The 12,520-nt window shown below is 40.2% G+C and overlaps 3 protein-coding genes across 4 annotated transcripts in view; all 3 read right to left on the bottom strand.

Annotated features, from left to right (window-relative positions):
* Positions 1-12,520, bottom strand: part of LOC118811457 (protocadherin gamma-A11-like) — a 192,282-nt gene that overhangs the window by 142,400 nt on the left and 37,362 nt on the right. The window contains exon 1 of one of the 2 annotated variants that reach the window (XM_036575687.1): positions 803-3,265. The exons of the other annotated variant lie outside the window; for it this stretch is intronic. Coding sequence (XP_036431580.1) covers positions 803-3,211 — 2,409 coding nt within the window. The 5' untranslated portion in view covers positions 3,212-3,265. Of the gene's footprint in view, positions 1-802; positions 3,266-12,520 lie in introns of those variants that run through there. 2 annotated transcript variants of the gene reach the window in all.
* Positions 4,613-7,146, bottom strand: LOC118812680 (protocadherin gamma-A3-like). The gene is made up of 2 exons (XM_036577803.1): positions 6,835-7,146; positions 4,613-5,334 (listed from the first exon to the last, which is right to left on the bottom strand). The coding sequence occupies exons 1-2, from the start codon at positions 7,034-7,036 to the stop codon at positions 4,613-4,615; spliced, it is 924 nt and encodes a 307-aa protein (XP_036433696.1). The 5' UTR covers positions 7,037-7,146.
* LOC118812679 (protocadherin beta-11-like) lies at positions 9,543-12,087 on the bottom strand. The gene is made up of 2 exons (XM_036577802.1): positions 11,756-12,087; positions 9,543-10,255 (listed from the first exon to the last, which is right to left on the bottom strand). Exons 1-2 carry the CDS (start codon positions 11,955-11,957, stop codon positions 9,543-9,545), a joined length of 915 nt encoding a protein of 304 aa, XP_036433695.1. The 5' UTR covers positions 11,958-12,087.

Here is a 12,520-nt window from a genome sequence, read left to right as displayed (position 1 = left end):
CTCTGCGTTACAATAACGCCCTCTAGATACCCGTTGCTTTGCTGATCAACAGCGACACCGTGAGTCACAATAGGGAATAATTTGCAGACAACATTTAAGAAACTGAAGAAAATAAAATGATAAACTGGAATTAAAACACGTGTGAAACGCTATGGAGACACGACAAGTTGGGATTACTAACAAACAAACTGACTATTGATCCACAGATAAAACGGTAATGTAGCACCATGGACAGCAGCAAAGACAAAATACATAAAAAACTCGCATTACCACACTTTTTAGAAAAGGAAATAAAATTATACAAATTAAATATATGTATAAAATGCCAAAGAGAAAGAGATACATTATACAATTCATGCGTGCCAAAGTTAGGTCATTAATAAAACACAAATCTAAAATGGCGCCCTTAAGGAGTTGTGATGGCCCGGGTGGATTAATAATTAATATATTTTTTGGACGTTATTATCGCACGTTATGACTGCTTTTGCAGTGCCGGCTCTACTATAAGTTGAAAAGACGGAAATAGCAATAAACAGAGGGGGAAAATAGCAAAAACAGGACCCTTTGATGCAGCATGGATCATTCCTCTCATTAACAATCAGTATGATGAGCCACTAATTTTACATATTCCATATTTCAGGTCAAACAACAGACATACTTTTAGACAGGCCGTCATTGTTCTGTGAATTCTTTGAATGATGATGCAGCATTAAAGTCTAGAAAGGTGCTAAAGCACTGGGCTACTAATCACTGGGATTATAAGGTTTAGTTCAATGATGAAAGGAAAAACTGCATGTCATACCTGGGAGGAGTCGTTTAAACCATCGTCAAATCCGTCAAAATCGCCAGTAGAACACTGATTTTTTTTCAGAGTCAAATCAGCTGGCAGAGTTCCCTCATTGTAAGAAGTGACGAACTTGAAGTCACTGGTTCGTGATCCTGTGGTCAGATATGCATCGTAATTGTAGGTGCTGCGGAGAGTTCCCGCTCCCTCCACCTCTGCGTAATTTGGAGGGAGATACGCGCTGGGAATGGCCACAGCTCCATCAAACAGCAGTCTGGGCTTTCTCCTGTGACAAAACCTCACGGCCAGGATGATGATGATGAAGGTGAGGAAGAAGGTGGAGACGGACACCAGCGCGATGATCAAATAAAAAGTCAGTTTGGAGCTGCTCTCATCATAAGACATGTCTTTCAGTTCAGGAATCTCAGCCAAGTTATCAGAAACAAGTAAATAGACGGCGCAGGTTGCAGAAAGTGAAGGCTGTCCGTTATCTTTGACTGAAACAATGAGATTCTGCTTTGTACTGTCGGATTCAGAAATGTCCCGCTGCGTCCTGATTTCTCCACTGTGCTCACCAATAGTGAAAAGTCCTGGGTCAGTCGCTTTCACTATATGATAAGAAAGCCACGCGTTTTGACCAGAGTCCGCATCCACTGCGATCACCTTGGACACCAGAGAGCCTGACTGGGCAGCTTTGGGCACCATCTCAGTCATGAAGGAGTTTCCTTCCGGAGAGGGGTATAAGATTTGTGGAGAGTTATCATTCTCATCACTTATGAAGACGCTCACAGTCACGTTACTGCTGAGTGGAGGAGAACCGTTGTCTCTGGCTAAGACGAGCACTTTGAAACTTTTCAACTGCTCATAATCAAAAGACCTCACTGTATGGATAACACCTGTGTCTCCATTAATGGATACAAATGAGGATACTGGAGCACCACTGACATCAGAAGGGAGAAGAGAATAAACTACAGTACCATTCTGTCTCCAGTCCGGGTCTGTTGCTGCTACTGTACAAACAGAGGAGCCTGGCTTGTTATTTTCTTTCACATGAGCGCTGTAAATCTGCTCCTCAAATACAGGTGGATTGTCATTCACATCAGCTACTGATAAATGAATAGTTTTAGAGGAGGACAAAGGTGGAGAGCCTTCATCAGTAGCAGTGATTGTAATGTTATAATCAGATACGAGCTCTCGGTCTAATTCACCTGTTGTCACCAGAGAATAATAATTTTTAATTGATGGAACGAGTTTAAATGGAACATTGTGCTGAAGTGAACAGCGAACCTGTCGATTTTTCTCAGAGTCTCTGTCCTGTACATTAATAATGCCCACCTCTGTACCAAGTAAAACATTCTCAGGAACTTGATCATTAAGAGACTTAAGATATATTTCAGGAGCATTGTCATTAACATCTAGAATATCTACTATGACTTTCGAAAAAGATGAGAGTCCATAACCATCTTTTGCCTCAATTTGCATTTCATATTTTACTTCCTCTTCATAATCCAAATGACCTTTTAACCTAATTTGTCCAAGCTTTTGATCTAATGAAAAAATTTCTTTGGCTATATCAGAAACTCTACTAAATCCAAAAGTTACTTCACCGTTTACTCCCTCATCTGCATCTGTAGCGCTCACAGTGACTACTACAGTGTCTAGAGGTGAATTTTCAGGCAGACTGGCTGTATAAACAGACTGACTAAACACTGGAGCATTATCATTAGCATCCAATACAGTGACGTGTATGGCTACAGTACCTGATTTCGGTGGAGTCCCACCATCAACTGCAGTCAGCATCAATGTTATCTCCTGCTCCTGCTCGCGATCTAACTCTCTGTCCAACACTAAATTAATATTTTCCCCTTCATCGCTGATTGAATTCACGTTTAATATAAAGTAAGCATTCTTTTGTAAGCTATACGCTTGCACTGCATTCTGCCCGATATCTGAATCATGAGCTTCATTAATGCGGAAGCGAGAGCCTTTTACAGCAGATTCAGTTATTTCGAGTTTAATTACCTCCTTTGGAAAAACTGGTGAATTATCATTGATGTCTGTAACATGTAATGTAATTCGATGTAATTCCAAGGGATTCTCCAGAACGAGATCAAAACTGAGAAGACAAGACATCTTTTCTTTACACAGCCCCTCTCTGTCAATCCTTTCTGCTACAGTCAGTTCTCCAGTATTCACATTAATGTCGCAGTAACGTTTTCGGTTACCTTCAGTATCAATACGAGCCTTACGAGCTGCCAGTATGTTCACATCGAGTCCCAGATCCTTGGCTATATTTCCGATCACAGATCCGCGTTTCATCTCCTCCGGAAAGGAATAGCTCACATCTCCAAAAGCGGTGTTTACCAAGACCACGAGCAAACAAAAGCCAGTAATCATATCTACAGCTTTCAGCGGTTTAATGTCCATGGCGAAAGGCAAAAGAGCACAAAATGGCTAATCTGCCCGAAGCCCAGAATATAACCCAGAACGTACAAGGAAGGACAAAGGATTAAGACAGAGAAAAAAAAAGCATTTTTTCAGCTACGTGACATCATGAACAGGGTGGAGAGATGAGAGTGTGTCCCCCAAATGCTTTGCTGGTGAACAGCGACTCTAAGAGTTGTATCGAAAAACTGCATGATAAAGTACTTAAATTACACATCATGCAGTAATTTCCTTCATATGCTTATGTTGTTGATATATCAACTGAAAAAAAGTTCATGCACTGAATTTATGTAATTCACATATGCACACCATATCCCACATCAATACAATTCCTACATTAACATAATTATTACTAAAAGTAAATGAACTAAAAGACAAAATTGTGTTGATGTTTTGTGTTTTATCTATAGTGAAATTATGTACTCCTTCATTTGAATACATTCACTATATTCCTTGTTTCAGTGTAAACAGGAGAAAAAAAATAACTGTTGAAAGTAATGGATGCAAGAAATAAGTAATGGACCAACTTAGAAAACAATCATGCACTTAATGCCATACACGTACTACAAAACGCCACCTCTTCAAATAGCCAAGTCTCAACGATTCAGAATTCTATGACTCCCTAAGAAAAATCAGTTTGCATTGTTTTCCATGAAATTGCTGAATAAAGAGTCTTATGACGTAATAATCTTGGGGATATAAGAAGGTAAATGAGAAAACACCTTAGCCTAGAAAACAGCACCATGGAGAGCAACCGAGGCTTGCAAGATGCTATTTCAGGATAAATTATTCAGACACAGAACCAGCACTATGTAATTATGAAAATACTATTGTTGTCCATGTGACAAATACAAATAATTATAACTAAGCAAAAAGAAGGCAGTCTCAGTTTTTCAACATGCACCACAAAGTTTAAACAAAAAACCTGGTTATAAAGCTTTAACTAGTGAAGCAATGAAACTTTATGATACCTGTGTGCAGTGTGCACCATACAAACTCACAATCTGAATTGATTATGGTAAATATTGCGAGTGCTATTATCAGAACTGAAAATGTTAAATAAAATGCAAAACTGCAGTTTCAGAGAATACATCAAACACCTAACCTCACCCAATCCTCAGTACCAATACTGACGTCAACACTAGCATAGAGGCTTCAACTACAGACAGACCAGTTTATCAAGGGTCATAAAATGCTCATAACACTTCTCAGATAAATGATTGTATTAATAAAAAAATGATTTGCTGGAGGAAAAATTAAACGCAAGAAAACTTCTTTATTTGTTATATATATGGTGCTGCAAAACAACGTTACACTCAGTTTACACATAAAACACACATGAAACAAAATATGTCAAAAATATTTTTTGAATGTAGGAAAAGGTTAATATAATGTATACTGAACCTGAGCAGAATCACCATTGAGTCCTGTTAGATCATCCACAATGCAATCAGTCTTCTTCAGAGTCAGGTCAGCAGGCAGGGTTCCTCCTTCATTATATGAAGTGATGAACTTGAAGTCACTGGTTCGTGATCCTGTGGTCAGATACGCATCGTAATTGTAGGTGCTGCGGAGAGTTCCCGCTCCCTCCGCCTCTGCGTAATTTGGAGGGAGATACGCGCTGGGAATGGCCACAGCTCCATCAAACAGCAGTCTGGGCTTCCTCCTGTGACAAAACCTCACGGCCAGGATGACGATGATGAAGGTGAGGAAGAAAGTAGAGACGGACACCAGCGCGATGATCAAATAAAAAGTCAGTTTGGAGCTGCTCTCATCATAAGACATGTCTTTCAGTTCAGGAATCTCAGCCAAGTTATCAGAAATGAGTAAATAGACGGCGCAGGTTGCAGAAAGTGAAGGCTGTCCGTTATCTTTGACTGAAACAATGAGATTCTGCTTTGTACTGTCAGATTCAGAAATGTCCCGCTGCGTCCTGATTTCTCCACTGTGCTCACCAATAGTGAAAAGTCCTGGATCAGTCGCTTTCACTATGTGATAAGAAAGCCACGCGTTTTGACCAGAGTCCGCATCCACTGCGATCACCTTGGACACCAGAGAGCCTGACTGGGCAGCTTTGGGCACCATCTCAGTCATGAAGGAGTTTCCTTCCGGGGAGGGGTATAAGATTTGTGGAGAGTTATCATTCTCATCACTTATGAAGACGCTCACAGTCACGTTACTGCTGAGTGGAGGAGAACCGTTGTCTCTGGCTAAGACGAGCACTTTGAAACTTTTCAACTGCTCATAATCAAAAGATCTCACTGCATGGATAACACCTGTGTCTCCATTAATGGATACAAATGAGGATACTGGAGCACCACTGACATCAGAAGGTAGAAGAGAATAAACTACAGTACCATTCTGTCTCCAGTCCGGGTCTGTTGCTGCTACTGTACAAACAGAGGAGCCTGGTTTGTTATTTTCTTTCACATGAGCGCTGTAAACCTGCTCCTCAAATACAGGTGGATTGTCATTCACATCAGCTACTGATAAATGAATAGTTTTAGAGGAGGACAAAGCTGGAGAGCCTTCATCAGTAGCAGTGATTGTAATGTTATAATCAGATACGAGCTCTCGGTCTAATTCACCTGTTGTCACCAGAGAATAATAATTTTTAATTGATGGAACGAGTTTAAAGGGAACATTTTGCTGAAGTGAACAGTGAACCTGGCCATTTTTCCCTGAATCTCTGTCCTGTACGTTAATAATTCCTACTTCTGCACCAATCAAGGCATTTTCAGGAAGGGGGATATTCAGAACTTTAACGATTATTACAGGACTATTGTCGTTGACGTCAGTAATACTTACAGAAACTTTTGTATCAGACTTCAGGCCGTACGAATCCATTGCCTGTATACGCATTTCAAATTTAGAGTCCTCCTCAAAATCAAGAGGTCTTATAACCTTAAGTTGGCCTGTTTTTTGATCTAGTGAGAACAAATTTCTGGCTTTGTCTGATATCCGATTAAAATCATATGTAATTTCTCCGTTTGCTCCTTCATCTGCATCTGTAGCGCTCACTGTAGCCACTACAGTACCTAAAGGTGAATTTTCAGGTAGACTGACTGTATAAACCGGCTGACTAAACACTGGAACATTATCATTAGCATCCAGTACAGTGACGTGTATGGCTACAGTACCTGATCTCGGCGGAGTCCCACCATCAACTGCAGTGAGAATTAATTTAACCTCACCCTGCTGCTCACGATCCAGTTCTTTTTCTAATACTAGCTCACCATATTTGCCTCCATCCATATTTGAGTTAACAGACAAAACAAAATAATCATTTCTTTGTAAAATGTAATTCTGAACAGCGTTTCTTCCTGTATCACTATCGTGAGCGTCATCCAAACGAAATCGAGCACCTTTGGTCACTGATTCACTTATTTCAAGTTTAATGACATCCTTTTGGAAACTGGGAGAGTTGTCGTTCACGTCGTCTATTTTAAGCGTGATCTGATGGAGCTCTAACGGCCCTTCCAGCACTAACTCACAATGAAGAACACACGACACCGTGTCGCTGCATATTTCCTCTCTGTCAATCCTTTCCGCTACGGTCAGTTCTCCAGTATTCACATTAATGTCACAGTAGCGTTTTCGGTTACCTTCAGTATCAATACGAGCCTTACGAGCTGCCAGTCTGTTCACATCGAGTCCCAGATCCGTGGCTATATTTCCGATCACAGATCCGCGTTTCATCTCCTCCGGAAAGGAATAGCTCACGTCACCCAAAGCGGTTTGAGCAAAGAGGACAAAGAAACAATAGCTCAGCATCAGCCCAGCACTAAAACAGCCTTTCCGATCCATAACGTGCTGAGTATTCGTCTAATGAATAGACGATAAACACGTCCACATATATACAATCAAGACAAAATGTGGGGAAATAGTGCGCCGTACGTTTACCGACCACACTGGCTCGGTGTTTTATGGAAAAAGCCCAACGTGCAGCCCTCCAAGTGACGACATAGAAAGAAGGGTGGAGAGATGGACGACACGAACCTTCTAATACGGTTGCTGGTGAACAGCGACGCTGTGAGTTACAATGAGAAATTGCACTTTTTTAAGCATTTTGTTTCAGATTGTATTCAGATCAAATCCAAAAGCAATGTGCTGCAGTAAAGAAAGAAAGAAAGAAAGAAAGAAAGACAGAAAGAAATAAAGAAAGAAAAGAAAGAAAGAAAGAAAGAAAGAAAGAAAAGAAAGAAAGAAAAAGAACAAAACACCACTTGTTATATTGATAATAAACAACTCACTAAGCAACAAATTGCAGTCTAAGTGTCCCAAACTAGACAGTTTCGGGACAAACTGTCTTGATTTCTAGGAATGGTTCACTGAAAAAAGTGACTGGAGTTATGAATCTAATGGAGTTAAATAATTATGGAAGTGTATACACACACACACACACACACACACACACACACACACACAAGAAGAGAGAGATTAAATTTCAGTGAACCGTTCTTAGACTTCTCTTCAATTAGTTTCTCGGTTCCAGTGGAAAACTAAAGAAACAAAGATTGGAGTGCAAGCAAATACTAGATGATCAAATGTGTTTGGGCTGAGGGGAAGACTGTGTATTTTTTTTTTGTTGTTGTTTTTTTGGTGAACCAGTCTTTTAATAAATCAGTTTCAGCACCATGGATAGTAACAACTACAGTGTACCAGTTACTTTATCCAATTCAAACAGGAACAAATGAAATATGATAATAATAAAAGACTACAGATTCTTCGAGAAACGGTACTCCTCCAGGCCAGTTAGATTAAGACACGAGTATTTTATAATCAGTTTAATCAAATATAAATTTTCACATTTACGATCCAGGGAGACTGCTTTAAACAAATATAGACTACATTTCACAGAATTAACCTACACAGAACATTCATAAAGTATTCACATTACAAAAGTCTTAAATTCAGATGGGGGAATTTAACTAAAAAATACACATGTATTCCCTAATCACTTAAATGGATTTGGAAAAAGGATCATGAATTTCCAATGAATAAATATACCAGGTGCACGTTAGACTCTAATCAAAGGTGTTTGGGTAATTTGAAATTGCTTAACTCTTCTCATACTCGCTTGAATAAAGACGAATAACACAAGCTAGATCATTCTGCAACATGTAAATGATTCATTTTAACTAAATGCTAAAGACGTACTTGCTAAACTCAAAATAAATGATAACACCAACATTTTTGTGGTTTTCAATAACGAATAAAAGTTAAATTCTTGATGGATATTAGGCTAAAAAGACCAATTTCCTATTGGCTTACTTTTAAAAAATCCTGAGACTTTGCGTAGAGGGTACAAAGGAAACGTCTCCCGATGAAAATGAATTCCCATGATGAAGTGCGCTATCCAATACTCATATATAATTGGACAGAACAACCTAGCGATGTATTTGTGTCTAAATAATTTGGGAACTTAAAAATACTGAGTAAGGTAAAATAAGCTCTAAGTTTGTGACAAGTGTTAGTATTTAAACAATAAAATATGCTCTTTTAAAACGTTCAGGACATTTCAAGAAATCATTGGAAGAAATAGTTTCGGTGACTGCAAACTGAAAGAGTACCCGTTCACTGTTTGGGCACAGATGACCTATGACTCAAAGGTCTACCGAGATTAGGAGACCCAGTGATACGTGATTTGTCCAATGACTAAGACTTGAGCTGGAACCTCATACGTGACAAAAGTTTTCTGTCGACTGCATACTTAAAAGTGTCTATAAAGGAACAAGCAGTATCAAAATAATCTGAAAAGGTATCTCTCAAAATGCATTATTTGTTTCTACAAATAAAGCAAATCTTACCAAAACCATTCATTGTGAAGCAAATAACTGACTTCAGGGAAAAAATGAAACCCGCATACTAATGAATTTATCAACATGCATATTCGAAAAACTGCGTGTAAATGGAATGACACAAAACAATGAAACCGACCAAATCACAAGAGATCAAATTCATGTTCAAGACGTGAACTAGGAAAAACGTCCACACAAATGTCAATAAAGCTGAACATTCATTAATATTTTAGGCAAGAATCATTGCAAATAATACGCTCAGAAGAAAAAAAATCGTGTGCGCTTTAAAGAGTCTAAACGTCTATAAACGATTTAAAACTTAAGCCACAGAACAAGTGATATTGTACCACAAAAAAAGTGACTTTTTACATAAATCACACATTTTTTTTACGCAGGCAAACTATGCAGAAAAAAAATCAGACAAATCAACAGCAGGCTAGAAAACTGAAATCGAAATCTCTTTGAAAGAGGCGAAAGCGAATAACCACACAGTAAGGCCACCTTAAAATGTATCATACCTTTGAAGAATCGTTAGTTTCCCCATCAAGCCCTTCAAAGTCGTTTAAAGATGACTGAACCCTCTTCAGAGTCAGATCAGCTGGCAGAGTTCCTTCATTATAAGAAGTGACGAACTTAAAATCACTGGTTCGTGATCCTGTGGTCAGATATGCATCGTAATTGTAGGTGCTGCGGAGAGTTCCCGCTCCCTCCACCTCTGCGTAATTTGGAGGGAGATACGCGCTGGGAATGGCCACAGCTCCATCAAACAGCAGTCTGGGCTTCCTCCTGTGACAAAACCTCACGGCCAGGATGATGATGATGAAGGTGAGGAAGAAAGTGGAGACGGACACCAGCGCGATGATCAAATAAAAAGTCAGTTTGGAGCTGCTCTCATCATAAGACATGTCTTTCAGTTCAGGAATCTCAGCCAAGTTATCAGAAATGAGTAAATAGACGGCGCAGGTTGCAGAAAGTGAAGGCTGTCCGTTATCTTTGACTGAAACAATGAGATTCTGCTTTGTACTGTCAGATTCAGAAATGTCCCGCTGCGTCCTGATTTCTCCACTGTGCTCACCAATAGCGAAAAGTCCTGGATCAGTCGCTTTCACTATGTGATAAGAAAGCCACGCGTTTTGACCAGAGTCCGCATCCACTGCGATCACCTTGGACACCAGAGAGCCTGACTGGGCAGCTTTGGGCACCATCTCAGTCATGAAGGAGTTTCCTTCCGGAGAGGGGTATAAGATTTGTGGAGAGTTATCATTCTCATCACTTATGAAGACGCTCACAGTCACGTTACTGCTGAGTGGAGGAGAACCGTTGTCTCTGGCTAAGACGAGCACTTTGAAACTTTTCAACTGCTCATAATCAAAAGACCTCACTGCATGGATAACACCTGTGTCTCCATTAATGGATACAAATGAGGATACTGGAGCACCACTGACATCAGAAGGGAGAAGAGAATAAACTACAGTACCATTCTGTCTCCAGTCCGGGTCTGTTGCTGCTACTGTACAAACAGAGGAGCCTGGTTTGTTATTCTCTTTCACATGAGCGCTGTAAATCTGCTCCTCAAATACAGGTGGATTGTCATTCACATCAGCTACTGATAAATTAATTGTTCTAGAGGAGGACAAAGGTGGAGAGCCTTCATCAGTAGCAGTGATTGTAATGTTATAATCAGATACGAGCTCTCGGTCTAATTCACCTGTTGTCACCAGAGAATAATAATTTTTAATTGATGGAACGAGTTTAAAGGGAACATTTTGCTGAAGTGAACAGTGAACCTGTCGATTATTTCCAGAGTCTCTGTCCTGAACATTAATGATTCCCACCTCTGTACCAGGTAAAGTGTTCTCAGCTATAGGGCTATTCAATGATTTGATAACTAAGACTGGGGCATTGTCGTTCACATCTATAATGTCAATATGTAGATTAGAGTAAGAAGCTAACCCCGCCCCATCCTTTGCTTGTACACGAAGTTCATAAGTGGACTCCTCTTCATAATCAACTAATCCGACTACTTTAACTTCCCCCGTTTTAGAATCGAGGGAAAACAGTCTAATGTAGTCTTCAGACACATGACCAAACTCATACGTCACCTCACCATTGGCACCTTCATCTGCATCTGTAGCGCTCACTGCAGCAACTACAGTACCTAGAGGTGAATTTTCAGGCAGACTGACCTTATAAACCGACTGACTAAACACTGGAGCATTATCATTAGCATCCAGTACAGTGACGTGTATGGCTACAGTACCTGATCTCGGTGGAGTCCCACCATCAACTGCAGTGAGAATCAGTGTTATTTCCTTCTGCTTCTCACGATCTAGTTCCTTGTTAAGAACCAATTCTCCATATTTTCCCCCAACCGTGTTTGTTTGGACAGATAAAGCAAAGTGTTCATTGTTTTCCAATACATAGCTTTGTACTGTATTCTCTCCTATATCTGCATCGATTGCTTCATCTAGCAAATATCGAGCACCTTTGTCTGCTGATTCACGTATTTCTAATTTAATTATTTCTCTTTTAAATTGAGGTGAATTGTCATTGATATCCTGTACATGAAGGCTAACACGTTGTAGCTCTAAAGGACTCTCCAACACAAGCTCTGCCGTGATCACGCATGAAGCCTTTTTCCCACAAAGCCCCTCTCTGTCAATCCTTTCTGCAACAGTCAGTTCTCCAGTATTCACATTAATGTCACAGTAGCGTTTTCGGTTACCTTCAGTATCAATACGAGCCTTACGAGCTGCCAGTCTGTTCACATCGAGTCCCAGATCCTTCGCTATATTTCCAATCACAGATCCGCGTTTCATCTCCTCCGGAAAAGAATAGCTCACATCTCCAAAGGCGGTACGCGCCACCATGACGAACAAACAAAAGCCCAGAGTGAGACCAGCAGCAGAGAAGCCTTTTCTCCCCATTTCTCTAAGGTTAGACAAGCCAGTTCAGTGATGCTTATTTCCGCGTGTACATAAAGGATTATTCGGGAATGTATGATCCAACCAAGAAGAAAAACCCTTAAAAAGGAGGAACAACAGTGATTCAGCCCCGTCGACGGTTTCCTACAACAAGGAGGAGCAACAGCGTTAAACGTGACATAAGCAGGAGGTGGAGAGAGCGCTGAACGTGTCTCCACAGAGCTTTGCAGGTGAACAGCGACACTACGAGTCACAACGAGAAACTGCATGTAGCCGCGACCGTACTGAAAATAAATGTTATGTGTAGATGAACTAAACTCTCAATTTATGTATTTAGAATCCAGTATGATTACAGTAAGATGTATCAACCAAAAAAGCAAATTCTTTCATGAATATACTGATGCATTCGTGACAATTGAGTAAAAGTTCTGATTATTCACTGTGAAGAGATTAACTGCCACACAACGACAAAGGATTGTTTAATAACTACCATCTCAAACCACAGCCTACAGAAAAACTCCATTGGCTGCGCGGTGCAGCACCATGGACAGAGCCAGCCAGAAAGT

The sequence above is a fragment of the Colossoma macropomum genome, unplaced genomic scaffold (genome assembly GCF_904425465.1).
Source record: "Colossoma macropomum unplaced genomic scaffold, Colossoma_macropomum, whole genome shotgun sequence".
NCBI lineage: Eukaryota > Metazoa > Chordata > Actinopteri > Characiformes > Serrasalmidae > Colossoma > Colossoma macropomum.
The sequence above is the reverse complement of the archived record's forward strand: the minus strand, read 5'-3'. Positions and strand labels throughout refer to the sequence as shown.

Coding starts and splice junctions, on each gene's coding strand:
- LOC118812680 (XM_036577803.1), bottom strand. CDS start 7,036: ATGGATCGGAAAGGCTGTTTTAGTGCTGGGCTGATGCTGAGCTATTGT. Junction 5,335..6,834: donor GGCTCGTATTGATACTGAAG/GTAACCGAAAAC, acceptor CCTCCCCGGAAG/GAAACTCCTTCATGACTGAG.
- LOC118812679 (XM_036577802.1), bottom strand. CDS start 11,957: ATGGGGAGAAAAGGCTTCTCTGCTGCTGGTCTCACTCTGGGCTTTTGT. Junction 10,256..11,755: donor GGCTCGTATTGATACTGAAG/GTAACCGAAAAC, acceptor CCTCTCCGGAAG/GAAACTCCTTCATGACTGAG.